The sequence below is a fragment of the Haliotis rufescens genome, unplaced genomic scaffold, assembly GCF_023055435.1.
Source record: "Haliotis rufescens isolate VD_foot unplaced genomic scaffold, xgHalRufe1.0.p SCAF_40, whole genome shotgun sequence".
Classification (NCBI taxonomy): Eukaryota; Metazoa; Mollusca; class Gastropoda; order Lepetellida; family Haliotidae; genus Haliotis; species Haliotis rufescens.
In genome coordinates, this window is record NW_025964113.1 from 3,857,566 (window position 1) to 3,885,230 (window position 27,665).

General features: G+C 38.0%; 2 protein-coding genes across 3 annotated transcripts; one reads left to right on the forward strand and one right to left on the reverse strand.

The window, feature by feature from the left end:
* Positions 1–6,027: 6,027 nt before the first annotated feature.
* LOC124140455 (hyphally regulated cell wall protein 3-like) lies at positions 6,028–9,588 on the reverse strand. The gene is made up of 3 exons (XM_046508016.2): positions 9,531–9,588; positions 8,854–9,097; positions 6,028–6,456 (listed from the first exon to the last, which is right to left on the reverse strand). The coding sequence occupies exons 1-3, from the start codon at positions 9,586–9,588 to the stop codon at positions 6,324–6,326; spliced, it is 435 nt and encodes a 144-aa protein (XP_046363972.2). The 3' UTR covers positions 6,028–6,323.
* Positions 9,589–14,666: 5,078 nt separating this feature from the next.
* Positions 14,667–25,030, forward strand: LOC124138988 (protein chibby homolog 1-like). Of its 2 annotated transcripts, XM_046505929.2 has the most exons (5): positions 14,673–14,779; positions 19,608–19,626; positions 22,191–22,371; positions 23,468–23,583; positions 24,674–25,030. In XM_046505929.2, the coding sequence occupies exons 2-5, from the start codon at positions 19,621–19,623 to the stop codon at positions 24,752–24,754; spliced, it is 384 nt and encodes a 127-aa protein (XP_046361885.1). In that variant the 5' UTR covers positions 14,673–14,779; positions 19,608–19,620; the 3' UTR covers positions 24,755–25,030. The 2 variants fall into 2 exon arrangements, with proteins under 2 accessions (XP_046361893.1, XP_046361885.1); XM_046505937.2 differs by lacking the exon at positions 19,608–19,626 and having other exon boundaries at positions 14,667–14,779.
* The last annotated feature ends 2,635 nt before the right edge of the window (positions 25,031–27,665 follow it).

A 27,665-nucleotide genomic window follows, 5' to 3' on the forward strand; every position in this document is an offset into this window, starting at 1 on the left:
AAATATGGATCAGAACGTCTTGAATCTTCTTGAAAAAGGACAGCAGATCAAAGTACGCACTGGTATATGTTTTCGATAGTGGTAACTGCTCTGTCAGTTTTGGTAACCTATCGGTTTAGTATATGTTTGTATGAAGTATGAAATGACAAAATATACGTACGAATAGATGGAACCACTGTTAATGTTACCACTTGGCTCATTGCAAGTGAACCATGGGTATAGTCTGATGAAAGGAAGCTTGAACGGGCAGTGTTGGTTGGAGTCTAGCGTTTTGTAGTACAAAGACACTTAACTCTGTTATCACTGAGAGAATCACCGAAGGTTGAAGTCATGGAGGTTTCAAAAATTGGTAGAAACTTATGTCTACTTTAACGACCAAGGTTGCATCAACTCCGAACTACACACAGAACAAGGGCCCCTCTGTGTGATTGCCACTGGTGCAGGTTTCCATGACATGTACTTTGTCAAACATCAACACAGCTCCCCTTTATATATGAACTATAGTGGAGTTCTTTCGGTAGGAGGGAAACTTTTGACCGCGGGAGATGAGAAACACAAAAATAAGTGAGGACGCTCTAATGATATTTTGGGTTCTCTCGACCTTGACCTGTCATTTTCCGTGTAAAGCATATTTATACTGGACACAGTTGTCTCTTTGGCAACATGTAAGCAATCGTCAAGTGTTCACATGAACAGTGAATGTGTGTGATTTCCCATGTTAAAACTGTGGTTATGCGTTTGTTTTGACGGAGTCTGGATAAAGATATTTTAAGAGAATATGGGATGCTATAGTCTCAGTTAAATGTATCCAGCCTCCCTGATTGGTTATGCTGAGTAAACGAGTTGTTTAGTTATATAACTACATGGAATCTAAATATTGGAAGAAAGGCCGAAGTGAAGCATGTGGTAAAACCCACGACCCTGTGTATGTTCTGACAGGCCAAGGATCATAATCTGGGATATGGGGGCTTCGAACCTTCCCACAGCTTATACTGGCATGCATGATGCGGTCATCTCCCATTTGTCAGACTGCTTAAAACTACTTTTATGTTTGAGGGCACATCAGGTGTGATATATTCCCTTAAATCTGAAAAGACTAGTCCTGTCGTCAACAACAGTCTGACAACTGGTATAGAAGAAAACAAAATTTATACAAATTAGTGTTATTCTTTATTTATTATTGCTTTATACTTTGGTATATATTGTTCAGTTAAAGGAGTTTTACATAATATACATGATACGTCAGCCAGCCTGCATACCGCTCAGTGCCGCACTGTGATGACGTCGCTGTTTCAAAAACGTATACATTGTATCAAAAGTGTTACAACGTCTTTATTTCTTCACACAGTGTAACCAAATTGTATAACATGCAACTCGAGTTGGTTGTCTTTCCATCAGTATCTAAAGTCACCAAATCCAAAAGATCTATGCACTGCCTAGCCATCGATAAAAGTGCTGGTATTATAAGTTTCCTACTTTTCTACATTAATCGTAATATGGAAACACCCGAATATGGCAAGCAAAGTCAAGTAAGCGCCCTTGTTTGAAATCTAAATGACCAATAATTCATATCATTGGCAAGTACATGTCCTAACAGTGATAGACATATAACATTTATGTTGAAGTACACATTCACTGAGAATTTTCCGTGAATTATATTTACCGATAAAAAATCCCGATGAAATTGTGCGTATTTTTGACGTCAAAACAAAATTGACGGAAGTGGTCGTGATTAATTCATACGCAGACTGTTTCAAAGATTATCTCACAAAACGAATGACAGTTTGGAATTTATATCTTGAAGAAATCCTTGCTACGTCCATGAATGTTTCAATGACCGTGCTCTAGTGATAAAAACATTGACATCGTACATTTTCAAAGGACAAAATGTGAAAGATCGCTAAAAAGCCCTAACAAATACTCAAATTGACATCGCTCAATATCGGGCATCATTATCATTTCTTAATAATTAACAAGATTATACTAACGTTATGCCGCCCAAGAGTAAGTACATGTAGATTGAATCAAAATTGTTGAAACGTTTTCATGGGCAGCAAATCTATTCAACAAACCTATTTTCGATCACTCGCAACTCGGGCGCCATATGTCATTGTTTCGCTATGACCACCAGAAAACATACATCCTCGTCTCAGCTAGTATTTTGCACTTGGCTGCCTTACTTAGACCTTTGCTCAAAATATACTTTTTCTTTCATTTATTCATTTGATTTATAAATACGACTTTAGAAGTGTATTTACACCTAGCAATAGGTATGTACATGTACATTTAAGGACATACGTGATAGTTTATTTCCACTAGTTTCCCTTTCCATCCCATTCTACTAAAGGAAAAGTTTGAAATAGATAATGATCGTAGGTCAATGAAAGTAATGGAATTATTTGTCATAAAAGGAAAAATATATTCTTGGTATTGAACTTCGAAAATTTAACCAGCAAAATCTTTAATATAAATGGTTTTCAGTTATTATGTCTTTCCTTTTTTATTAAACTTTGGCCTAGCTAAACTACAGCTTGGAGGGAAGATATACAAATTAAAATGGTGAAAAAAGAACCACAAGAATGCTTTGATTTTGCTCTAAGACACATATTTATTTAAAAAAATCTATTTCATACTAAGGATACAAAACAAAGTAATTACTACTATGTCACTGATCGAAGTATTTGGTAATTAAGATAATGCAGAGTGAAAAAAGACATAAATTAAACTATATAAAACATCAAAACGAAATCACATTTACACTGAAAACATTTTGTCTTTCAGAAATCGATTATCTATATATTGTGAGTAGATCTAATTACTTTTACTGTTGATGTTACAAATTGAACCATTCGAGATTCTAATAGATGAAGCTAAAATATTAAAAATCTAGGTTGTTTAATATTGGATCCATTTTGACAGCTTTTTCACTGTAAAAAAATACATTCCCTTACTCAACTAAATGCGCATTATTTTTTGGAACATCAAGCCTTCAAACAGATATGAAAAGCACATGTCAACATACGAAAATTAGAAAACTGCGCCAAATATTCCAACACTTTTAGTCAAATGATAAGCGGTCTCCTTCACTCGTCGGTCGCCGTAGACAATTTCCAATCGTGATGTACTAGATATGCTTTCTAGTTCAGTCAAAGAGAATATTGTTATTTGGAAAATGAAACCACGTGTATCCATTATACTACCACAACATTAGATCAGCTGTTTCATGTGACGTCATCCACGTCACAACACGCGAGGTCAAATCACGCGCACCGGTCCAGACGACAAATTCACAGCGGCGGGAAATCACCGACTGTCTATAAGCCTATTCGAATAAAATTGCAGATTGTAACGAAATAAAATTAAGTTTACTCATTGCTGACATTTCAGATGACATATCAAATAAGAGTTGAAGACTTGCAATATATTATCATACGTTAATCGAGAGTACAGTGTACATCAATAATTTGTAAATCATATATTAATATTAGCTCTAATATCCATGGCAGAATGTTGGAAATACGAGCTGATAATATATTCCATTTTCTGAAGAGATTAGTAATGTGTACTTGATGATATATATTTATACACAATTGGTTATCAATTATCTTGTACAATCACAGCATGTACCATGTACATTACACTCACGGAAAGTACTATTTCAGCAAACCAATCACAGCGCCATTATCACAGTTTCAATGAAAGGAAAAACAAATCGAAATCGAGCTTAACAGCACAGCGTATCCATAAGCGGTTAACCCAAATACAAAAAGGTATTGCTGTCATCATTGTAGAAGTTATGTTGATGTTTTCAGTAGTTGCATAATGTTTGTATTGCGTGTACCATAGACAGAAACGGGGCCGCGAGCTGTAGGGCTGGGACGAGTCATAGTTTACTACCCGGGTACCCGATACCCTATTATCCGGCCCCACCAGGATACCCGCTATATAGAGGTCTCAAGAGTTGGGTACAAAATGTCCGAATGGGAATCGTTTTACCGCAGCCCAGGCAAAAACTATTAGATACAATAACATGATCATTTATACACTGAAGTTGATAGACGCTATATCCTTACTCGAAAATATAAAAGTCAGAACGAATGCCTGCATTGTGAGAAAGAAATGTACGTGAACATTATAGCTATACTATCTTGTAGTGTAACCGTTGAGTTTTATTGTTAATGTCATGTTATTGTAAACAGTATGTCACGTGACTAACCACGGGTCCGGGTAGTCATGTGGGTACCCGGGGCCTACTCAGGACCCACCCGACACGAGTATCCGAGTTACCCGTCCCAGCCCTACCGAGCTGCCACATGTGGAACCGACCTTGACACAATTTGCTTACAATATGGCGTCGACTCACGTTAGATGTGGCCACACTTTTGAAATCTCCATTTGCGACAAAATGTGAAACAGTTAGGGCATGTCACTCACGCGGTCAGGTAGTTTGAGCAATCACAATTGACTATTAGTCATTTTATATGAAAAAAGTAGCAGTTATTTGTCTCAACCGGCGAGCATGTAGGACAACCGGTAGACAAGAAATCGCGGCACAGATATGATGCGAACGTGCCCTGTCGATCACTTCGGACTTGGCCATTCAATGTTTAGGTTTTGATCATGAACTTCCTGCCCATAAATATACACTATACCACTTTAATATTAACGATTATAGCTATCTTTCCATATCTTTGATTTGAATATTTTCTGCAAATAAGCATCATAAACAAAAAGACAATCTGCACTGTCGTTTCGTCTCTAGCGCCGTGCTAAATCGCCATGACACACAGTCAATAAACATATGCAATACTTGAACAAAAAACTTCCGTGGCCGACGAAACGTTAGTACTCTTACGCCAATAACTGTACAGTGGGGACAGTCAGATCAGATTTCTTTTTCAAATTGGCTGTCTGATATAATAATAGTTACGTGTATGTGACATGGGTGCATAATAAAACATTGCCTTCATTCGCATGAAGTTCAACATGACAGAAAAAGTTCGAGAAGCGCGGTAACCACTTTACTAATCTCGCCATATTTCGCAATCCGTAGCACTGCATAAAATATGAGTTACACGATATTAACGCTGAGATGAATAGGGTGATGATGGTCATAATTTCATTCAATGAACGTCATAAATGTAATGGAAATATACACTGTCGTTTTCTCATGTGTACCGACCATTCCGCCATGACCGACAGTCGATAAAAATATACAAAACGTGTAAATAAACTTGAACAGAAATTTATTTACGTGAATAAGTATACAGTTGTGAAAAACATGTCTTTCTGACCACTCTGGTCATATTATTTCTTATGAACAAGGATTTTGTCTGAAAATATTTACATGTATGTGACATTGGTGCATAATCAAAATTCGCCGTCATTCGCTTTGTGTTCAAACATGGCAGAGAAAGGCTGAGAATTGAGTACCCACAATCATAGTTTTCTGGCGTGCCCAAGGGACGCAATTCTGCACAGCGAATCGCGGGTGTTGAAGAGAATCGGACTGAGCTGATTACGTTTGATGTGTAAGGTGCCTGGTGAGCACTGGTTTACTTGGAGTTTCCCGGTGTCGAGATGACGAGTGTGAGGGTGAATTGTGTTTTATGACGCAACATCCCAGCTCTATCACTACGCCTAAAAAGGACACAGGGTACTCAATTCTCATTGACAAAATCTGCAGTCAGATGCTGGTCGCATAGGTATATGACTGAAAAGAGACGTCACATTTCACACATGCATTCACATTAAAAACTAGTTAGAATTAAAGAAATCTCTCTTTTCATCACATTTTCAAGAACATTACACACGCAGTACAATCACTACAAAGATCCAAGTTACAATAATTTTGTTTTCGAGAATATGACCCCTCTAGCTACCTTGCCATTAGGGCAGGGACGGGTAACTCGGGTACCCGGGTCGGGTGGGTACTGAGTAGGACCCGGGTGTATACACTTCAGTGTATGAAGGACCAGATTGTTTAATACGTGTATCTAAATACGTTTTGTCAGGGCTATGCTAAAAATGTTCCCAATCAGACATTTTGAGACATCTCCTGAGACCAACAGTGGGTACCCGGGTAGGGTCGGGTAATAGGGGGTAGGGTACCCGGGTAGTAAATTTGGACTCGTCCCAGCCCTACTTGCCATGTATGTACACGTAGCCAGCACATCACAGTCATACCCAAACGCTAATTATCGGTCTTGTGGTAGATACCTGCATGAATGCCATTATAAATGCATTCCTTTCAATGAGTAGCATGTACGACAAATGTTTAGCGACTTGGACAGTGACAGGCAAATAAACATGTGTACTTCAGATTAACTATTTTTAGATTTAGTAAACAACATGTAATGGCTTTTTGTTTCCAGCGGCCTGTATATCCGTATGATGAGGTTGGCTTCATTATGCGATGTTCTATTTGTAGTACAAATATCCTTTACACCGACGTACCTGTAAACAACAAGTCACCAACTGCATTCACACGTATATTAAAACATGTTTCTAAAACCTAAGGCTATGTACAATCAATAATGAGTGAGTGAGTATGGTTTTACGCCGCTTTTAACAATATTCCAGCAATATCACGGCGGGGGACACCAGAAATGAGCATCACACATTGTACCCATGTCGGGAATCGAACCCGGGTCGTCGGCGTGACGAGCGAACGCTTTAACCGCTAGGCTACCCGACCGCCCCTACAATCAATAAACGAAGCCGTAGACGATTCCATAGCGCCATGATAACGGAGAACGAACTCCAACCATTCACGTACAAGTTATAATGCAGGTATATAAGTATATGTATATGGCCCGTGTGTTGGGTTCACTGGAACTGTGACACATCGCATTATTAGCTATCATCACAACAACTGACACTGAAACATTCCGTGTGTACACGCATGATTTAACACACAGTCACTGAGGCATGACGCTTGGAGAATGAATAGTATTTGCCCTGCCTGGGAAATACATGTCCTCCTTTCAAGAACAGTGAGATAAAAGACCGACTATATGTATTGGAGAAAACACGCTCACGGGGTTTGGGTAGACAGAGCATGCCCAGGGGAGAGGGAAAAACCAAGGGGGCGAAGCCCCCGCGGTTTTTCCCGACCCCCATGGCATGCTCTGTCTACCAAACCCGAGGGAAAGTGTTTTTCCATACTTATAAACCGAAAAAAGAAACTTAAAACAACATTTATCAACATTTTTATGTTTCGAACATACTTTCCATGAACCTTAGGAAACGCGCGTAAAATATCTGTTGCTGGCGTACGGATCTTGAAAAGGACATTCTAAAAACCAGTGAGGCTTATCAACACCTCTGTAGCCTCGTGGTACACTCACTGGGCTACAGATACGAAGGTTGCGAATTCGATCCTCGGGAATACAAAATAAAAACTTGTCATTTGATTTTACATTTCACTACATGTTACAATCTGAACGGAAGTTATATTAATAAAATACACAGGACATTATATAAGATCCCTGGGATATTATAGCAAATATGACTTGAATATCCTATAAAATCCCTGGGTTATTATATATAATCCCAGGGACATTACAACGTCCCTGTTTATGAGATTTAACCCGACTGGAAAGTAAAACCTCACATTAGGTGTTAATGCCTATAGAAAGAAGTCTCTTACTTAATAGCGATCCCAATGAATAGGTTTATAAGATTAGAGAACCCTGACTCACATGTAATGTTGACTACCTTGCTTTCAGTTACCTCCATAGTGACGATTGACAGCATAACTCTAGCTGTAGATGTCCATACAACACCACACAGCCCTGTCTGCAGAGCAGAGCCGCGTAGTGTGCCACCTGGTCCTTTACATATCGTGGAAACTATCTCTCTGTTTGCTATGTTTCTTATAATATTGTATAAATGTAGTAGTATGGAATTATGTATATATCATGTATTTAAGGTCAGCTCTTATTTTAATACCTAAGTCTTAGTCCTTGTTCAACCACCCAATCTAACCTGCTTCACTATTACAATAGCACAAATCAAATTACGTATATGATCTTGTGACATCATAGGGCACAGTGCCATACACTTGGGCGTCTGTTCATTTAATTCTACTGAATTAAACAACTGTCATCTACAAATCAACCTGCATTTGGGTGATTCATTCAACAAAACCACTCCGGTTACATAAGCTTGTCAGAGATTCGTCATCAATCGGAGCCAAGACTACAGTCCCGAAATTACTACGTTGATGTATCATCAAATGCAATCTGTCCAGTTCTGACTTCCTTCACAGAAACTACGGGACAGTTTATCACGTAAATATACAACGTTAACGCCAGAGAATATCTATTCTCGATTATCTACCGAAACAGATTCATTGGACGTAAAAGGACAAAATATCGGTGAAAATTAAATTAATGGATCATTGAAAATCAGTGATGAAACCAGGTGTTCGCAAAAAGGGTGAGCATATCCCGCCCTAGAGGCAGCACCCGCCACGCACACAATTCACATAAAACAGTGAACGTTTGTTGCCTGACAGGACACAGCAGTACTCCTGCCAGGCGATGAAGGCCTGTCAATAACCCAGACAATCAAGTGATCGATGGACCAGAAAACCCAGAGACACCATTGCGCATTTAATGATTTTGCTGAAACTACGGCATGTTAATTTTGAATTACGTCTTCTGTGTATAAATGCAGGGCTTCTGCTGCTTATAAGGAAAGGAAAACATATGAGAAATATGTTCGTTTGTTAACACATTTGGGGCAGTTGTAATGGCTTAGTGACGCTCTCTAGTTTGGATGAACATTGAATACATCTCACATTTCAGAGTATGTATTTTTACATGTAGTCTGTGGATGGATACTCACGGTGTGAAGGAGGTGGTGGACCCTTTCGTTGACCCGTTGGTGGACCCGTTGGTGGACCCTTTGGTGGACCCTTTGGTGGATCCGTTGGTGGACCCTTTGGTGGACCCGTTGGTAGACCCGTTGGTGGACCCGTTGGTGGACCCTTTGGTGGACCCGTTGGTGGACCCGTTGGTGGACCCGTTGGTGGATTCATTGGTGGATTCGTTGGTGGATCCGTTGGTGGATTCGTTCGTGGATCCGTTACCTGAGGAAAGAAAAAAGTAAACATCAGATTCCCATAAACGTGAAATACGAGCTAGCATTCAGATCATAATAGTACAATTTACAAGATGTAGCGCTGTGGTTGTTGCCCACAAAGTCAAAACCACTTCCTTAGTGCTGTTCCCGCGCAACAGTGAACTGTACATCAGACCACAGATTTGCTTTTATTCTACCCACAAAACGGAAATCTGGAGGAGCTGACGAACATTCGTACGATCATTACAATGGGTATCTGGTATACTCAATATCCTGGAACTAGTATGTACCTTCCTGTCTGGACATATCGTGCAGCGCAGGTGCATGGGTCTATCATACAAATAGGTGAATATATCGGATGCCTTGATGTAAGAAACCTGTATTCCTTGATGATAAACTAAAAAAGGAAATGGTAGTATAGCTTACCCGAATGGCCCAACCCTGCACTTGCAGGGCTGGGATGACGAGAAGAAGAGCGATGACTGCCAGCGTGTTCATGCTGAATGATCTCCACTAGCCGGGTGTGGGGTTTATATACCCTCTGAAGGGACTTGGACCGTGACGTTATGCAAACGTGTACGTTGCCCCTGACGAAGCTCGAGAAGGTTGTCTTAGAGTTCTCTCAGGTTCTGTACTTGCGGACGACGTGAGAGGCGTTGATCCAGGTAATCCCATAGATGTTCATTTGGCGATTGATCGGGTGACAGGGCTGGCCATGGAAGCAGAGGCACATTATTGTTCAATTCCGTCGGCCTTGTACGGTTGCTGCAGTCCTGGAAGCCGGAACTGTACGATCACGAAGATGCCGACGAACAATAGGACGTGGTGTAGCTACACGACGTTGACCCGGACGTGGTCAATCTCTGATGGTTCTTGTCTGCTGGTATCTGCTCAGTAGCCTGTGGACTGTTGAATGATGGCATTGAAATCGTTGTGCAACGACTCTACTTGACGTACCAACTCGCTCACAAAAAAATTAGGAATGTGTTTTGACGAACTGTTCTTCTTCATGCTTCGTCCAGAACGTCGTATATTACTCATTCAGTTATATATTTTCATATGACTTAAGCCCGGATAAAAATACATCCATTTTCATGGTGGTGCGTTTTCAATGCTGTTCAGTATATATAGATAGAGAATTGTTACATAACTGTGAATATTCCTGCTTGAATAAAGAGCCTCGGACTAGCATCTAGTCTCTGAAAAAAACATATTTTACAGAAAAAAAAACAGTTGGTAAATTATAGCTATAAAATATAGTAAGAAGGAGCCCCGAGACTTTCTTCATTTTCAGATACTGTAGTAGTCTAGACTTGCCAAACATTACAGATTTGCATGGGATGTATTGGACATATTTGTTTCAGGGTCTGTATGACAGACTAAAAGACCCGACAATACCGATTATTTACTCCCTATTTTTCACATGTATGGTGTAATGACTCTTTTGGTTTTTTTCGATTCTTTTAAAGTTTTGGGCATCGGAATATGTCCAATTTCGCACGTCTATTTCATGTTCCGTCTTACTGTGTGGTCATTGATATCCAACACCAGTTTGTGTGTGTTATTCAGTAGGACTATGGTACCTGTCAAGGTCTCATTAGCCTTAATGGCCTTGATTGGCCTTAATATAACAATTCTCTTTACAGTTTACATTGCCGATGCCGGCGAATTTTGATTATGCACCCATGTCACATACACGTAAATATTTTCAGACAAAATCCTTGTTCATAAGAAATAATATGACCTGAGTGGCCAGAAAGACATATTTTTCCCAACTGTATACTTATTCACGTAAATACATTTCTGTTCACTCCTTTATGAACAAGTTTGTTTACACGTTTTGTATATTTTTATCGACTGTCGGTCATGGCGGAATGGTCGGTACACATGAGAAAACGACAGTGTATATTTCCATTACATTTATGACGTTCATTGAATGAAATTATGACCATCATCACCCTATTCATCTCAGCGTTAATAACGTGTAACTCATATTTTATGCAGTGCTACGGATTGCGAAATATGGCGAGATTAGTAAAGTGGTTACCGCGCTTCTCGAACTTTTTCTGTCATGTTGAACTTCATGCGAATGAAGGCAATGTTTTATTATGCACCCATGTCACATACACGTAACTATTATTATATCAGACAGCCAATTTGAAAAAGAAATCTGATCTGACTGGTCAGAAAGATTTACTTGTCCCCACTGTACAGTTATTGGCGTAAGAGTACTAACGTTTAGTCGGCCACGGAAGTTTTTTGTTTAAGTATTGCATATGTTTATTGACTGTGTCATGGCGATTTAGCACGGCGCTAGAGACGAAACGACAGTGCAGATTGTCTTTTTTTATGATGCTGATTTACAGAAAATATTCAAATCAAAGATATGGATAGATAGCTATAATCGTTAATATTAAAGTGGTATAGTGTATATTTATGGGCAGGAAGTTCATGATCAAAACCTTAACATAACATAATGCAACTACTGAAAACATCAACATAACTTCTACAATGATGACACCAATACCTTTTTGTATTTGGGTTAACCGCTTATGGATACGCTGTGCTGTAAAGTTCGATTTCGATTTGTTTTTCCTTTCATTGAAACTGTGATAATGGCGCTGTGATTGGTTTGCTGAAATAGTATTTTCCGTGAGTCTAATATACATGGTACATGCTGTGATTGTACAAGATAATTGATAACCAATTGTGTATAAATATACATCATCAAATACACATTACTTATCTCTGGACAGGTGCGCGTGATTTGACCTCGCGTGTTGTGACGAGGTTACGTCACATGAAACAGCTGATCTAATGTTGTGGTAGTATAATGGATACACGTGGTTTCATTTTCCAAATAACAATATTCTCTTTGACCGAACTAGAAAGCATATCTAGTACATCACGATTGGAAAATGTCTACGGCGACCGACGAGTGAAGGAGACCGCTTATCATTTGACTAAAAGTGTTAGAATATTTGACGCAGTTTTCTAATTTTGGCATGTTGACATTTGCTTTTCATATCTGTTTGAAGTCTTGATATTCCCAAAAGATAATGTGCATTTAGTTGAGTAAGGGAATGTATTTTTTATAGTGAGAAGGCTGTCAAAATGGATCCAATATTAAACAACCTAGATTTTTTCATATTTTAGCTTCATCTATATTAGAATCTCGAATGGTTCAATTTGTAACATCAACAGTAAAAGTAATTAGATCTACTCACAATATATTGATAATCGATTTCTGAAAGACAAAATGTTATCCGTGTAAATGTGATTTCGTTTTGATGTTTTATATAGTTTTATTTATGTCTTTTTTCACTCAGCATTATCTAAATTACCAAATACTTCGATCAGTGACATAGTAATTATTTTTGTTTTGTATCCTTATTTTAATCCCCATTTTAATTTATATATCTTCCCTCCAAGCTGTAGTTTAGCTAGGCCAAAATTAAGAAAAAAAGGAAAGACATAACAACTGAAAACCATTCACTAGTATATTAAAGATTTTGCTTGTTAAAATTTCGAAGTTTAATACCAAGAATATATTTTTCCTTTTAGATCTTTGACAAATAATTCCATTACTTTCATTGACCTACGATCATTATCTATTTCAAACTTTTCCTTTAGTAGAATGGGGTGGAATGGGAAACTAGTGAAATAAACTATCACGTATGTCCTTAAATGTACATGTACATACCTATTGCTAGGTGTAAATACACTTCTAAAGTCGTATTTATAAATCAAATGAATAAATGAAAGAAAAAGTATATTTTGAGCAAAGGTCTAAGTAAGGCTGCCAAGTGCAAAATACTAGCTGAGACGAGGATGTATGTTTTCTGGTGGTCATAGTGAAACAATGACATATGGCGCCCGAGTTGCGAGTGATCGAAAATAGGTTTGTTGAATAGATTTGCTGCCAATGAAAACGTTTCAACAATTTTGATTCAATCTACATGTACTTACTCTTGGGCGGTACAACGTTAGTATAATCTTGTTAATTATTAAGAAATGATAATGATGCCCGACATTGAGCGATGTCAATTTGAGTATTTGTTAGGGCTATTAGCGATCTTTCACATTTTGTCCTTTGAAAATGTACGATGTCAATTACCCCGAAGTTGTTTTTATCACTAATAAAAGAGCACGGTCATTGAAACATACATGGACGAAGCCGGGATTTCTTCAAGATATACATTCCAAACTGTCATTCGTTTTGTGACATAATCTTTGAAATAATCACGACCACTTTCGTCAATTTCGTTTTGACGCCAAAAACACGCACAATTTCATCGGGATTTCTTTTCGGTAAATATAACTCACGGAAAATTCTCAGTAAATGTGTGTACTTCAACATAAATATCATATGTCTATCACTGTTAGGACATGTACTTGCCAATGATATGAATTATTGGTCATTTAGATTTCAAACAAGGGCGCTTACTTGACTTTGCTTGCCATATTCGAGTGCGTCCATATTACGATTAATGTGGAAAAGTAACTTATAATACCAGCACTTTTATCGATGGCTAGGCAGTGCATAGATCTTTTGGATTTGGTGACTTTAGATACTGTTGGAAAGACAATCAACTCGAGTTGCATGTTATACAATTTGGTTACACTGTGTGAAGAAATAAAGACGTTGCAACACTTTTGATACAATGTATACGTTTTTGTAACCGCGACGTCAGCACAGTGCGGCACTGAGCGGTATGCAGGCTGATTGACGTACACCAACAGGAGGGTTAAATAGAGGATTCATCACGAGTGTTTTTTAATATGGGAAATATCAACCGAGTCTTAGTTAATCGGTATTTGCCGAGCCTTTGGCGAGGCAAATACCGATTTACGGGTCGAGGTTGATATTTCCCATATTAAAAAATACGAGTGATGAATTCTATTTATCATTTTCACATTTTTGCCTCCAAATTAAGGAATAATTGCATTAAACATTAACATCAGCAACTTGTCGAAATCTTACGTATAGATCGTGCGTAGTGATACATGTTTTCCATAGCCATGTAAACCAAAATAAACAATTCGCTGAGAAAAAAAGTTCTTTGGATTATTTTAAACAAAATACTTGAACAGACTTTTGCAGAATAATTGAAACTTTAATAACGGTAACAACAACGATTCTGTGTAATCTGATTATATCTCTGGTGTAACTTCACTTATAATATATAGTTTCAAATCAAACCGCTCGCTTTTCCGGTTATTTAATTTGCATACTTATGTCATTGGGGTATGACATACATGTTTTTATGTCATAAGCTTATGTCATGGATAAATGCTTAAGTTAAATGATAAACGTATTTATGTTATTATCATATTATTATACATAAACTATTCCAGCTAGTTTCCTGGATGATACTCAGTATCTCAATGAGACTATCGTGTAAGATTGAAATATCCCTGTAATAATTAAATTTGGAAGAGGCAATTGTTTATTTTCTCTTCGAATTTGTGTCCCTTGAATATGCAATCGTTTTAGTCGGCGTGTTTGGTTCAGCTTTCATTCGCTGACGGGTCGTCATGACACCGAACAAGGATTTTACAACGACTTCTTTTAGATTGTTGGTTATCTCCCTTCACTCCTAGATGGCGTTTTCTACTTCCGGAAATTTTGACGCTAGAGTGTTGTTACTGTCATCAACTTCGACTTTTATGTGAAGCGCTCTCTGACGTATGTATTATCTATTCATTTCTAATATGTTGTGAGTGTTGTAATTAGCTTTGTGAATGCATTGGTTAATTTGTGTGTAGTTGGTCTACGGTCATAAACATATTAGCCTCACCGAATCATGCCGACGTGCAAGTTGCATCTTGTTCGCAAAGTCCATATCACTATTTGCATCTTCCATAGGTACACTGTTTGGGCATAATGGACTGAAAATATTTTAAATCTGATTAAGCTTCAAACTGACAAGATACCCCTCTAAGTCCTTAGGGGTTTGGGGGGTTAATAAGACAGTCCAAGACCCAAGACAATCATAAAAAGATAATATACATAGATCTATATTGGGAGGGTCATTATAAAATGGACATTCATAATAATTTATAAAATGCTTCTTCGTTTGTTTGTTTTTCTGGGAGAATTTGTGGAAACATATATCCTCATGTACTGTTTTTTCGAGCCCCTAAGAAGTATTTCTCATTGCGTGTTTAAAGGGGCACTGATCTAACGCAATTCCCCGGGACTGGTTGTTCCCATTGTTATTGTTTTTTCCCAGTGAGTACCCGGATGTATAGCAGAAATCTAGACTAGTTCGCGACCTCTGCTGCGCCATTCGTAAGCGCATTAGTCACTTTTATGGGTAGTTATAAGGGCGTATGGTCACATTGATCAACAAAATGAAATACAGTTTTCGAGATAATAAGGAAATGTAGGTATCTTTGTGGGTAGCATCGGTAATGGTGACGAAGTTTTGGTAAGTCACTTGCTTGGTAATTTTGCGATTTCCGTTTACACTATTTTGACTTGCATCACAAAGTAAATATTTCACCTGAGCATTGCTTTTATATAGTGTGTATATTTTTTTACTGTCAAAATGTGTAACATTTTCAAATTTATTAAACGCCTAAATATTCAGTTATTTTACAAAGTGACTGAAAAACATTTCCATCTGTATTATTATGATAACGAATTCCAAACATTTTGATGTTTAATGTCATCACCAAGAGACTGAAAATGTTACGTTGAAAAGTACATTTCTATGTTGTTTGGCTTTTATTCTTACATAATAATCTGTTGTGATGTTTGTAGGCCCTTTTGATCGTCTTAATCAATCTGGGCAGATTTTTTAGTCAAAATGACTGAAATATTTACACATTTTATAAATTGCCTGAGAGAATCACATTTTACAAATTGACGGTAATATATATACGCTTACAAAGGAAAAGACCTGTGAAAACAACATCTATCGCGCATTGAAGAATTTCCCAACCAAGACGTAGAGAAACAAGAACGAATCGGTTCAAATGAAGGAAAACAAAATGCAGATATCATAATTACAACCTACCAAATTTATGTGTATAAGTTTTAGGCAGCTTCCTTGTTCGAGGAATGTATCCGTGAATATCCACACAAAGGAACAATATCCCACTCGTCTGCAGCTGTACAAAGAAACTTATTCGATGTCACGTGTCTCAGTAACAATCAAATGTTTTAAAAGATATATACCGTTTCGGGATATTATAAGCCGTGTTCGTTTCTCAACTGATCACTTGGATTGTTTCAGGTGTTTTACATAGGTGTCAAGTCTCAATGGTCGGCTGAGAAAGCCCACGTGACAACTATTTTCATAACGTCCACGGTTCCTAAAAAATCCATTGAGTGATAGCTAACTAGGATCAATCAATCAACGTATTATCAGTTAACCCTTTGAACAAAGTATGTTGTTTTTACATCGGCACTTCACACCATGATATGAGTGTATTCCCTTTGTTTTAGTAAACCTAGACATGTAAACAATCTCTCTTGACATATCCACTGTGCAAGATAACAGTGATTAATCAATCAACGTATTTTCTGTTAATCCTTTGATGACTAGGAACGATCCGTTGATTTACAAAAAACGTAAATCAACTGATCATTCATCTCTTGCTGGGCTGCCACGTGCATATTACATAACACACATTTCACCTCACTTCAAACCTGGATTTAGATTGAATAATTACCCCAGACACAATAAATGCCAAATGGGAACCTTTGTCAGGTAATCTAAGTGGCGCTACCACTAATTGTACCTGTAATAAATTCATTAACTGAGCATCAAGTGAATGACGACAAATACACAAGTGTAGGGTTATACGAGAAAAAGTGGATGACAACAAGGGGGTTATCTCCCAAAACCCCTACATCCCATTTCCCCTACAACCCAGTTCCCCTACAATTAGTTAAAACAACACACAGCATTTACCTGTCTGGCATTATGAACTCACCTAAAGGAGAGATTAAGGTCTGGAGTAGAGGTAGTAGAAATGAAAGGGGTAGAGCTATAGGGGATTAGGGGACTTAAAGGAAAGTTTAAAAAAAAAAGAATTAATGTAAGTGTAATGAAAGATGCCTACATGATGAGAAGACAATTTTTAGAAATTTAAAAAAATACTAATAGGAAGAAACAATTATTACACTGGGAAACTGAGATGAGACGATTTACAGTTGAGATGGCTAGGTTTAGTATATAGATTAATCAAAACGGAACTAATAAAACGCATCTAAAAACACTATAATCTACCAAATCAAAATCACATAAACAAACAAACATCCACCATACCCAGCTCCCTTAGTTCTACTCCCCAACCCCATCGGCATCTATTCCAAATCTCAAAATTCCCAAATTCTATATAAGCAACCCCTAAAGCCCCCTCTTTCGGAAACACATTAAATGGCGCACGTTAAATCTCCTATATCAGTCAGTCAGTCACTAACATGACATCAACATGGCTGGTCTTCGCTATGTTAAGTTTGTTATGTCACAGAACAGGCAGAACGAGCTAAGATTTTACAGCTCGACTTTGGAGCAGCTCCAAGAGGCAGGAAGAGAGTGTACAGAGAGGTGGAGAACCGCCTCTGCCGCATGAAGGACGAGTTGAATAGAGAGGTAAAATCCCCAATGCAGTTTCTAGATGCGGTTGGCCATCTCCTCAAGCTGGGATAAAGAGTGAATTGAACATTTGAGATGAAATTTATTATAGTGTATTAGGAATTTCGAAAAATGAACATTTTGTTATAATGTATTATGAATTTTGAAAAATGAACATTTTATTATAATGTATTATGAATTTTGAAAATGAACATTTTATTATAATGTATTATGAATGTTGAATAATATCGTAATCGTAATTAAATATTTATCTCAATCTATTCGTGTTTCTTGGGTTGTTCCATTGTATGAAATAGGTAACAGACTAGGGATTAGCAGTGCCATGGACCCTGAACTTTGTTGTCTTAAGCTGTAGGGGAAATGGGATGTAGGGGTTTTGGGAGGTTACCAACAAGGGAGTAGTAATCGTATTATCGCCGCAAGCCGAAATCCGAAAATGCTTTCACTGCATGGATACTGTTTTTAGTATTAAACTATAACCATCTCGGGGTTATTTCCAAATGACGACATGCGATGAGCTCCGCTGTTCTTTTTGTCTGTTTGTTTAGGCTGAAGAAATTAATTAACATGCGCCCTTTGTCGAAATCTTTATAGATCACAGTTAACCAATCAGTGTTTATGCAAAAATGCGTAAAACAAATATTGCCTCCAGCCTCCAAGTTTATTTAGCTGTCCTTGCAGACGGTAGCCCAGTCTCTGGTCACGCTCAGTTGCGTTGCGTATCATCCGGGTACTTACGGGGGAAAAAACAATAACAAAGGCAACAACCAGTTCGGGGAATTGCGTTAGATCAGTGCCCCTTTAATAACAATTGTAATACACTAAAATTAAAAACTTACCTTTGATAAAATTTATTTCTGTTTACAATTGGATAGTCAAATGACAACATCTTGTCAATATAATTGTAATAATGCTTTGCCAAGTGAGACGAGTCAATCTTGTTACCATCACCTGATTTCGAGCCCCTCCATGACAGTCAAGTTAAAAATAGGTGCACAACATGATCAGTCACATGACATTACAAACAGGAAGTTCAAAAACAGCAACCTTTATACCATCGGTACATACAAGTGTTCTGATGCAAACTTATCAGATCAAGTTTGTTTAAAATGTGCATTAGTGAAAAAGTAAGTTTTAAGGTATGCTTTTATTACTTATTGAATATCTTACATCATGTAGCTTAATTAGCATCATAACTTCACAACAAATGGCAAACACTTTTATGTTTTCAGTTAGCTTTGAAGTGTCTACCTTGATTACGTCATTAAGTGCATGGTTACGTATTGTTTATTGGCTCGAAAAGAGGTGAAAACATGTTACATGGGGATAGACAAGCACATGGGGATGGTCATCCAAAAATATGACAAGCATTAGGGGAAAGTTATAATTTTCTATACAATAGTGAATCCAAAACCTCTGATCCACCCATCCCTTTAGTAAACCAGTCCCTTACAAATCATGCTGCAACTAAGAATTACCCTTGCTCAACCATAAAAGCAGCCTAACCATGGATTACACGCAAATAGTCAGTACAGTGTTATCCATATAATATGTATATGCTCTGCAATATGTAATCTGCAGGTGCATGTGATGAACAGCTTTACAAACATCATTGAACATGCCCAGTTAATCAATCCAATGTATCTCATCATGTTTGGCTGAATTTACATTCACAACCACTAGAATCAAAATCTTTATGAGATTTTAGAATGAAACATGTAAAATTAACAACCAGTAATCTCAAGTGTGACAACAGACCAACTGATTGTAGTTTGGCATGTTTAGTGTCCACCAGATTGCATTTCATTTTGTCACTAAGCTGTCATTGGCATTGAATGTACTTATGCATCATTAAACATGCATGACTCACCATGTTTACTTTTTCTTGTTTTTGCTCATTTCCAGTGATAGCGTCATCATGCAGGTTGAACCCGTTCATATTTTATAATCAAATACTATCATGTCTACTTTGCAGACGTAGAGGTGTGATTATGTAGAACTCATGGAATCACTATTCATTTTGTCCAGGATATTGCTACCGTTGGTGATGACCTGTTAATGAGTTGTCACATTCCACTGTGCCGTTTGTTGATCAACATATGTACAAGATGTAAATATGTCAGTCTCATTAATGTACATGTTATCTGTTGGAGAGGGATCTACCTTTTTGAAGAAAAGATCAAATAAATAATCTGATATGCCCCAACAAGGAAATCTCCTTTCATCACTTTGCAATTTTGTTGCTTTGTGTTTGCTTGGTTATAACAATTGGTTGATTAAGCAGTGAACCACTTTGATTCCCCCTTGTTTACATACATTTGAACTCTACTGATAAGATGTTGGCAAAGTTAAAATTATATTTATAAGCAAAATGTCAAAATTTTATTTCAAAGGAATAATACATCGTCACACCTCTATAAACTTAATAGATCTTTGTCTTTTAGCTACAATTAATCACTAAATATGCATGATTTACCTTACTCACATATATCCTTCATGTTTCACTTGCACTTGTAGTATAGTTATAGTGTCTGAACCAGCTGTTATTAATGGATATCAATTGGTACTTTGTGTGAAGCCCAGGCTGTGATATTACTGGAATGTTGCTAAAATCGGCGTCAAACCATACTCACTCATCAAGTACTGAAGTTGTCTCAAGGCTTTCCACCAATCTTCACTCTTCATCATGTTCATATTAACAGTCACAATGAATATCTATTTTCACATCTTTTGTCAACTAAACATGCTAAACTGAACATGCTCAATCTGGAAATTGTTGAATTACCTTCGGATTTTGTTCATGCTTAAATTTACAAATTGACACCAAAGCTTCATGACTGTAGCATGTATAGTAATGACACTACATCAGCTTTAATTGTAGTACTGTGTATAGTATTTGGTATGCTTAAGACATGTTTGAGCATTGTGTGGAATTTGTGTTGAAAACACACACACACACACACACACACACACACACACACACACACACACACACACACACACACACACACTTATAACATGTCTGTCTGTCCCCTTCTGCTCAAAATGAAAAAACCCAAACATGAGTAAATGTAATATGTAACCATGACAACAAGGCTGACAATAACCTGGGTTCTCTGGTACCCATTCAAAATGGTTACGGAAAACAACACATGAAAACATTTGATGAAAAACAAATATGAAAAATAATTATGTTTGAGGTTTTACTCTCCCAAAATAAATTGTTCACCACGTTCACTGGACATATTGGATGTACTGAAAATGATATTTCGCAAAAAGAATTATTTTTCTCCTTGAAAATGTAAAGAAGTGACTGAAGAAAACATTCTGTCTCTATAAACAAATAATGTGTTTTGCTACTGAATGTTTTCACAATTCTCATTGGGCCTACAACTACAAGACCACTCATTCTGCAACAGTCAAACAGATACAACTTAAACCTGAAAGGGTCTAAAGGACCAACCATCTAATATTTGTGAGGGTAGGGGTGCTGGTCATTTTTATTTGGGTTGGAATATTTAGGGAGTGGTGGCTGCCACAAGGTATATGAAATGTTAGAAGCTGAATAATTTTTTTATTTTTTATTCACAGCACATTTTCTTTCAGGGCATCCTTCATGTTCATGAAACAAATTTTTGTTTGAAAGGCGTAAAACCTGAGGAAAATGTTTGTTCTCTTTGTCCTAGTTGTTTCTTAAAAGTACCAGCACCCACCCACTCCACCCCAGAATATTAATGGTTGGTCCCTAATGTAATACCCAGCTTGTGTGAAGCTTTATTCCATCCAGTAACATGATTAAACTGGTGCCTCTCACTCTTCAACATGTTTAAGAAACAGTTTGTGAAATACGAACCCTTGGGTAAGACAGTTCTTTTGAAGTATGAAAAATGAATATACCATTTGCTCATGTTGCCTGCATCAGTTTTGAAAAGTAATTGTTTAGTGTTTAGTGACATCAACATATGATCATCATAGTGAACTTGCACAACCTTTCTAAAATGTTTTTTACTGTTTGTTTTTGTCATACTCACATTTTTGTACCACTTAAACGGGAATCTTAGAACAGGTGCATGTAGTGTGGTGGATACCTCTTGTTCAAGAGTGTTCGTGTGGTTGGTTTTGTTACCTATGAAACTATTCTTGCCACTTCAGTTACTTTGTCACTTTTTATTGGTTTTAGTCATCGATGAAATGGTACTATTCATGCTTATCATGCTTAGTGGCTGTGATGTTTTTGTCTTGTTAATGTTGTACTAGTAGCCTTGTATCATGTGCATTGCATGTATTGTGTATACAAATAGTGTCAGGATTATGAAACTTAAACAGAATCATTTTTCATTTATCATGTTTATCATTCTTCTAATGAATAGTATCTTTATTTATTATAGAAATTAGCATTATGTTTACCATTGCTTACATCAATGTTTATGTTTAATTTACTGTGATGATAATGCTATCGACATGAGAAAAACTGTTTCACTATTACAGATGCCACTATTTGGAAATAAATTCTCCCCTAAGAAGACACCACCCAGACGGGCCCAGTCTTTGTCCAACCTTCACCTTGATGCCACACAATCAAGAGCTGAGTTTGGCCTTGACTATGGTCCAATCAAGGTCAATCTGGGTGGTAGTGAGGTAGCCTTTGAGAATGGTATATGGATTCCTGGTAAGAATGTTTTGCACTTAATATTATTGCAAATGATCAACATAAACACAAAAATCATGGTAGCCTAGTGGTTAAAGCGTTCGCTTGTCATGCCGAAGACCCAGGTTCGATTCTCGACATTGGTGCAATGTGTGAGGTCCATTTCTGGTGTCACACGTCGTGATATTGCTTGAATATTGCTAAAAACGACCACATTCACTCACTCACTAAAAACATGTGTTTACTTTTAATATCCGAGATGGTTGTGATACACCACACATTATCTTGTCTGTCTAAGGTGTATCCCTCGATTGTCCAGTGTATTAATTCTCCATTCTATGTTGATTAAAACTTTGGACCAATTCACCCCCAGGGATGTCCTCCGTGATCTAGTGTGTAGAATGTCTGCCTGGAAAGCAGAAGGTCGGTGATGGCCATGCCTTGTAAACAGATTTGGTTGATGGTTGTTGTTGTTACCCTGCTTGGCACTCGGCATTAAGGGATAAAACAAGGACTTGTCATCGCAGTCAGTGTAATGTGTCTTGAGTGGGGCATCAGTGTTGATGCGTCATGGTATCTCAGTGGGATAGAGCTATAAAACTGGCATAAGACTGCAGTAGTACAAGCAGCTACCCACACACATGCACACACGTTGCTATATAAGTGGAATGATCTTGAATGCAGGGTTAAACCCCATTTCACCTCACCTCCCCATTCACCACCATAGGTTTTGTTTTGGAAGTGACATCTCCACCACAACAATCTCTCCTATCTTAGCACTAAATTTCTCTTGCTCGTGAGAGAATTTTGATTGGGTGGCATTCAATGCTATTCAAATCGTGCACAAATAAATCTATGGAGATATAATTACACGGGGGTACTGAGTATGTCAAAGCTGGGGTTGTCAAAACACTGGGACATCAACAAGTCGTGAATATATGATCCAGTTGATGTCACAAGAAGCACCCGACACCTTACTTCACCCATCTTTCTTGAAAAACTGTGCAATAATATAATATGCTCTAGTTATCAGCAGTAGCTATCTCATTAGATGTGGATATCCCCTTGGAAAACACTCAGATGATAATGTACTGATGCTGTGTTACCATGGTTCCAGAGAGCGGAGCTGGGGGAGCCAGTCACAAGGAAGTGAGTCGGCTCCGGAAGCACAACCAGCAGCTACAGGAGGAGAACAACCTCCTCAAGTTCAAGATCGACATTCTCCTGGACATGGTCAGTATTCAGGGTAACAGTTGCTCTCAGGGGATGATATCTCAGCCCATGCATGAAGTGAATCTACCCCTTAAATTACCTCTCCCAAGTCAGATTATTATAATGAACTACTGTTAAAGCTTGACTAAACTGGAATGGCATGTTTTCATATTAAAATATGTCAAATCACAAATTGAAAACATATTTGTCTTATCTCAAAACTACTGAAAACGAAAGACAAAGACATTACGTAAATAGAAACTCCTTTGTATCAAGTGATGAATGATACAGCACAGGTTGAGTCAGCTATTTTCAGAACGTTGAAGGGTCAAATTCAAGGATCAAGGATGATGCATTTGGATCTGCTTATGTATATTTTATATAGCACATAAACTACACCAAAGTACTTATTGAAATGATATATAAAAACCTCTTGTGGAAATATTATTATTGTTCTGTGTACATGATATATAATATAGCCCAGACATTTGTTGACTAAAAAGATTTGTCATCAGTAAGACAGGTTCTTGTACTCATTTCCTCTGATAGCACTGCAGGTCAGTAGCGTTCCCAGTGCCTTCCCAGGGCCTTGCTTTTGTAAAATGGACTAATGTGGGGATTAGATGCTCAGGGTCTATAATTTGGCTGACTGTGCGTCATCATACCTTAATGGCGTGGATCTTCCATGCTATGTTGTTTGTCTTGTCTGGGCTTGATATTTACAGGCTGCCATTACACAACCAGTGCAATAGTGGCGGTGGAGTTAAACAATATTCACTCACTCTCTATATGAATTAGATTTTGGCTTCCCTTCTTTCATCAGTTGATGAGAATAGATTAATTTCATTCTCTAATTCTAATGACACCTTTTATTCTAGTGTAACGCTATTGGAGTAATCAGGAGTCAGTGACTTTAGCCACTGATCCAAATCCCAAGTCTAGTGAAATTCTGTTCAAGTCTAGTAAGATCAGCTAAAAAGAGTCAAACATTACGGTGAACAAAATAATGATGCTAAGAACCTAGTTTTGTTAAGTGGACTCAAAAGATTTTGCCAGAGATAGAGTCAGTTCCATAGATAATAATGATTTTGTATACACTTTGTCCCACCAGCTTGCAGAAACTTCTGCTATGTCTCACTTCCATGAGAATGAACTGAAACAGCTCCGGGAGATGAAGTCCAAGAAAAGATGATGACATTGATGAAGCCATTCGTCATGACCCATCACCTGAGTGGTGTTGATACACACCTGCAGCTTCCAGCGTCCCTGACACTCGTCTGACTGTGATACTATTCCGTCCTCATCCACACTGTCCTCAGTGGGCGTGGGTGCCTCTACATACAGGGCACTATTAGACATTGTTACACTCATAATGATCTTCATTCTGTGTATATACATATTATGTTTTAGATGGTATTTTTCAGCAAGCGATACATGTTATTATCAGATGAATAAAAAGTATGATAAACGATGTCACATTCTTTTGTCTTGATTTTCTTCATGACAGAATTCCTTCCTAAGCCATGCTGAGTTCCACGGATATTGGGTTTGAATCCCATATATGGTCCAACAGATCCTTTTGTTTGTCAAAACAATACCGTTATTTCCATGCTCATGTGTTTCATTTAAGTTGAAAAGTTTAAAGTTTGACCTTCTGTATCACTTTGGACTTTCTTCACTTATGAAGTTGACATGCTGTAAAAAAAACCTGTTTAAAGCAGCATTATTCAAAATATTTGCTTTGAATTTTCCCAAAGCAGTTCATAACAGATGCTGGAATCAATTGTGATTTGTATGAATGTAGGAATACTGTTCAAAGAGGTGTTAAACCCAACTCACACACTCACCGACTGTATAAATGTACCTTTTTGTAACTGCAATACCTTTGCATAATACTTTAATTAATACTTATTCAACATTTATTATTTGTTCATAAATTAAGTATTATTTTTAATTCAAGCAAAAGAAACAAAGATATCACAAAATGTTCAGAGAATATTAAAAATATCCAGAAAACTCATTGTATCATATCCAGCTGTTAATGGGGAGCATGGTTTTAGCACAGGCATCCATATGCACAAGGTACAGGTGGCCCATATGTCTTGGGGGCCACAAAGCACTATGTAGAGTTCTGTCCCTTGGGCGTGCCAGTAACCCAATCATCATTGCCCTGATTATGTGTCTAGTTTTGTCAGTACCTTACTGGTGATGTGGGTTTCACCAAAATGGTAAACTCTTAAAGATCTGCATCACTTTGGGATGTGTCTCGCTGTTGAAGACCGCACTCGCACTCGCCCACCTGTCATGCAACACTCAGTTTTATGTGAACTAATGCAGGTGAACTTCTGTACCTCTGGTTCTCTGCTTTATCTCGTGTGTCTGTGTTGTGTTGCGCAGATATCGCAAATGGAGAAGGACTGTTAGGATGTTTTTCTCCACGCTCAATGGCATCTGTCATCCTTTCTCCAACTGTTGGACTGCTTGGCCTCCATGATAACAATTACAAAAGATGACAGTTTTGTGAAAACAACAACCAAATTCTCCTCTGTACATTACGGGTACTTGAAAAAAAGCAAGGTGATACAATCTCCAAAGAAAACGAACTGCAGTCCTCATCAGTTGAAATAGAATACGAAATATCGCGATGATTAATTACAAGATAGCCGCATGTCTGCTAATACTCATAAAGTGAAAACAAGCCATTCCGGCGATAAAAAGATTTTTTTTTTTTAACAGTGATACAAAAATTGCCAACTGCGCTTTTCAAGAAATAATCCATTTTGCTAGCGATAAAGATCGTCGTTGAGTTTTGATCACGTGGTTACAATCCGGGCAAGAATCGACAGTCAGGTGAATGACAGGTCGTGTGACTGAACGTGGTCGGTAGTGCTTTAAATACTACATAAATACGTTGTTGCCTTTTTGATTAATTTTGGTTTAATATCAATAAAACTAAATATTAATTTCAATAAAAACGAGTGCTAGCTTCGCCGATTCATTTATCTTATAAAACTATGTTATATCTGTTGAACCTAGCTGCAGTATTAAAAACGGAAATTGTATTTGAAGAGCGGGAGTTACCCTCGAAGTAAAAACTTGATTGTATTCGGTCGGAACTGCTCCGAAATGTTTCTGTATGTGCTTGAGTGTCGTATGAGGGGCGGTGGGGTAGCCAAGTGGTTAAAACGATCGCTCGTCACGCCGAAGACCCGGTTTGGATTCCCCACGTGGGTACAATATCTTAAGCCCATTTCTTGTGTACCCCGCCGTGATATTGCAGGAATATTGCTGAAAGCGGCGTAAAACAACTCACTCACCCACTGAACTGTCATATGGATAATACTACTTCAAAATGGCTAACATATTAATCCTGAAACTATGTTTATGAACAACCTACCACCATCTTCGACCTCGTCTGGTCTGCTCCAAAATGACTCTCCGTTATTAAAGTTGCGTCTGCTGAAGCAGTTATGGGTTGATGGGTGTGTTAGAACAACGTTTCCTAGCTACGGACTGTATATGCAATTAGTGACCGATGAGCACAGCACAGCAGTGTTAAATGAAGTGTTATTGAACGTAACAACATCATATTTGGTTATTGGTCTGATCAATGTTTTATAACTTCATTGACAAAACCCATATCTGGTCACAGCAGATCGCGCGACACGCCTTGTAAAAGGGATGGTGTTACAACTCCGTCAACAATATCAATATCGTTTGTGACCAGCATTAACGTTGATACAGGCGAAGCAGCGCAGAGGCACTAGCTGAAGACACTAGATTATTTAAAACAGCCTGTTCCAAATGTCGACCAAAGATTGGCCCAACTGAGCCAGCGTTATCGGCTGGTTCTGGTCGTCTCGTAGGCGTCTTCTTTCTCATCCCAGACATTTTCTGTGGGGGAGAGGTCTGGAGAAACCGCCGTCCATGGCAGTACAGCAATGTTGTGCTGCCTCAAAAAGTCTTATTACACGTACAATGTGTGGCCGGGCACTCTCCTGCTGCAACCTGAAGTTACGTCCCTACATATGCACTAATGGTAGAACATGAGTTATGATGACACCCCATACATTACACTACCCCCGCAAACTGACTACCTTGAG

Coding starts and splice junctions, on each gene's coding strand:
- LOC124140455 (XM_046508016.2), bottom strand. CDS start 9,588: ATGAACACGCTGGCAGTCATCGCTCTTCTTCTCGTCATCCCAGCCCTG. Junction 9,098..9,530: donor CCCAGCCCTGCAAGTGCAGG/GTTGGGCCATTC, acceptor TTCTTTCCTCAG/GTAACGGATCCACGAACGAA. Junction 6,457..8,853: donor TCCACCACCTCCTTCACACC/GTGAGTATCCAT, acceptor TGTTGTTTACAG/GTACGTCGGTGTAAAGGATA.
- LOC124138988 (XM_046505929.2), top strand. Junction 22,372..23,467: donor GAATGGTATATGGATTCCTG/GTAAGAATGTTT, acceptor CCATGGTTCCAG/AGAGCGGAGCTGGGGGAGCC. Junction 23,584..24,673: donor TCGACATTCTCCTGGACATG/GTCAGTATTCAG, acceptor TTGTCCCACCAG/CTTGCAGAAACTTCTGCTAT.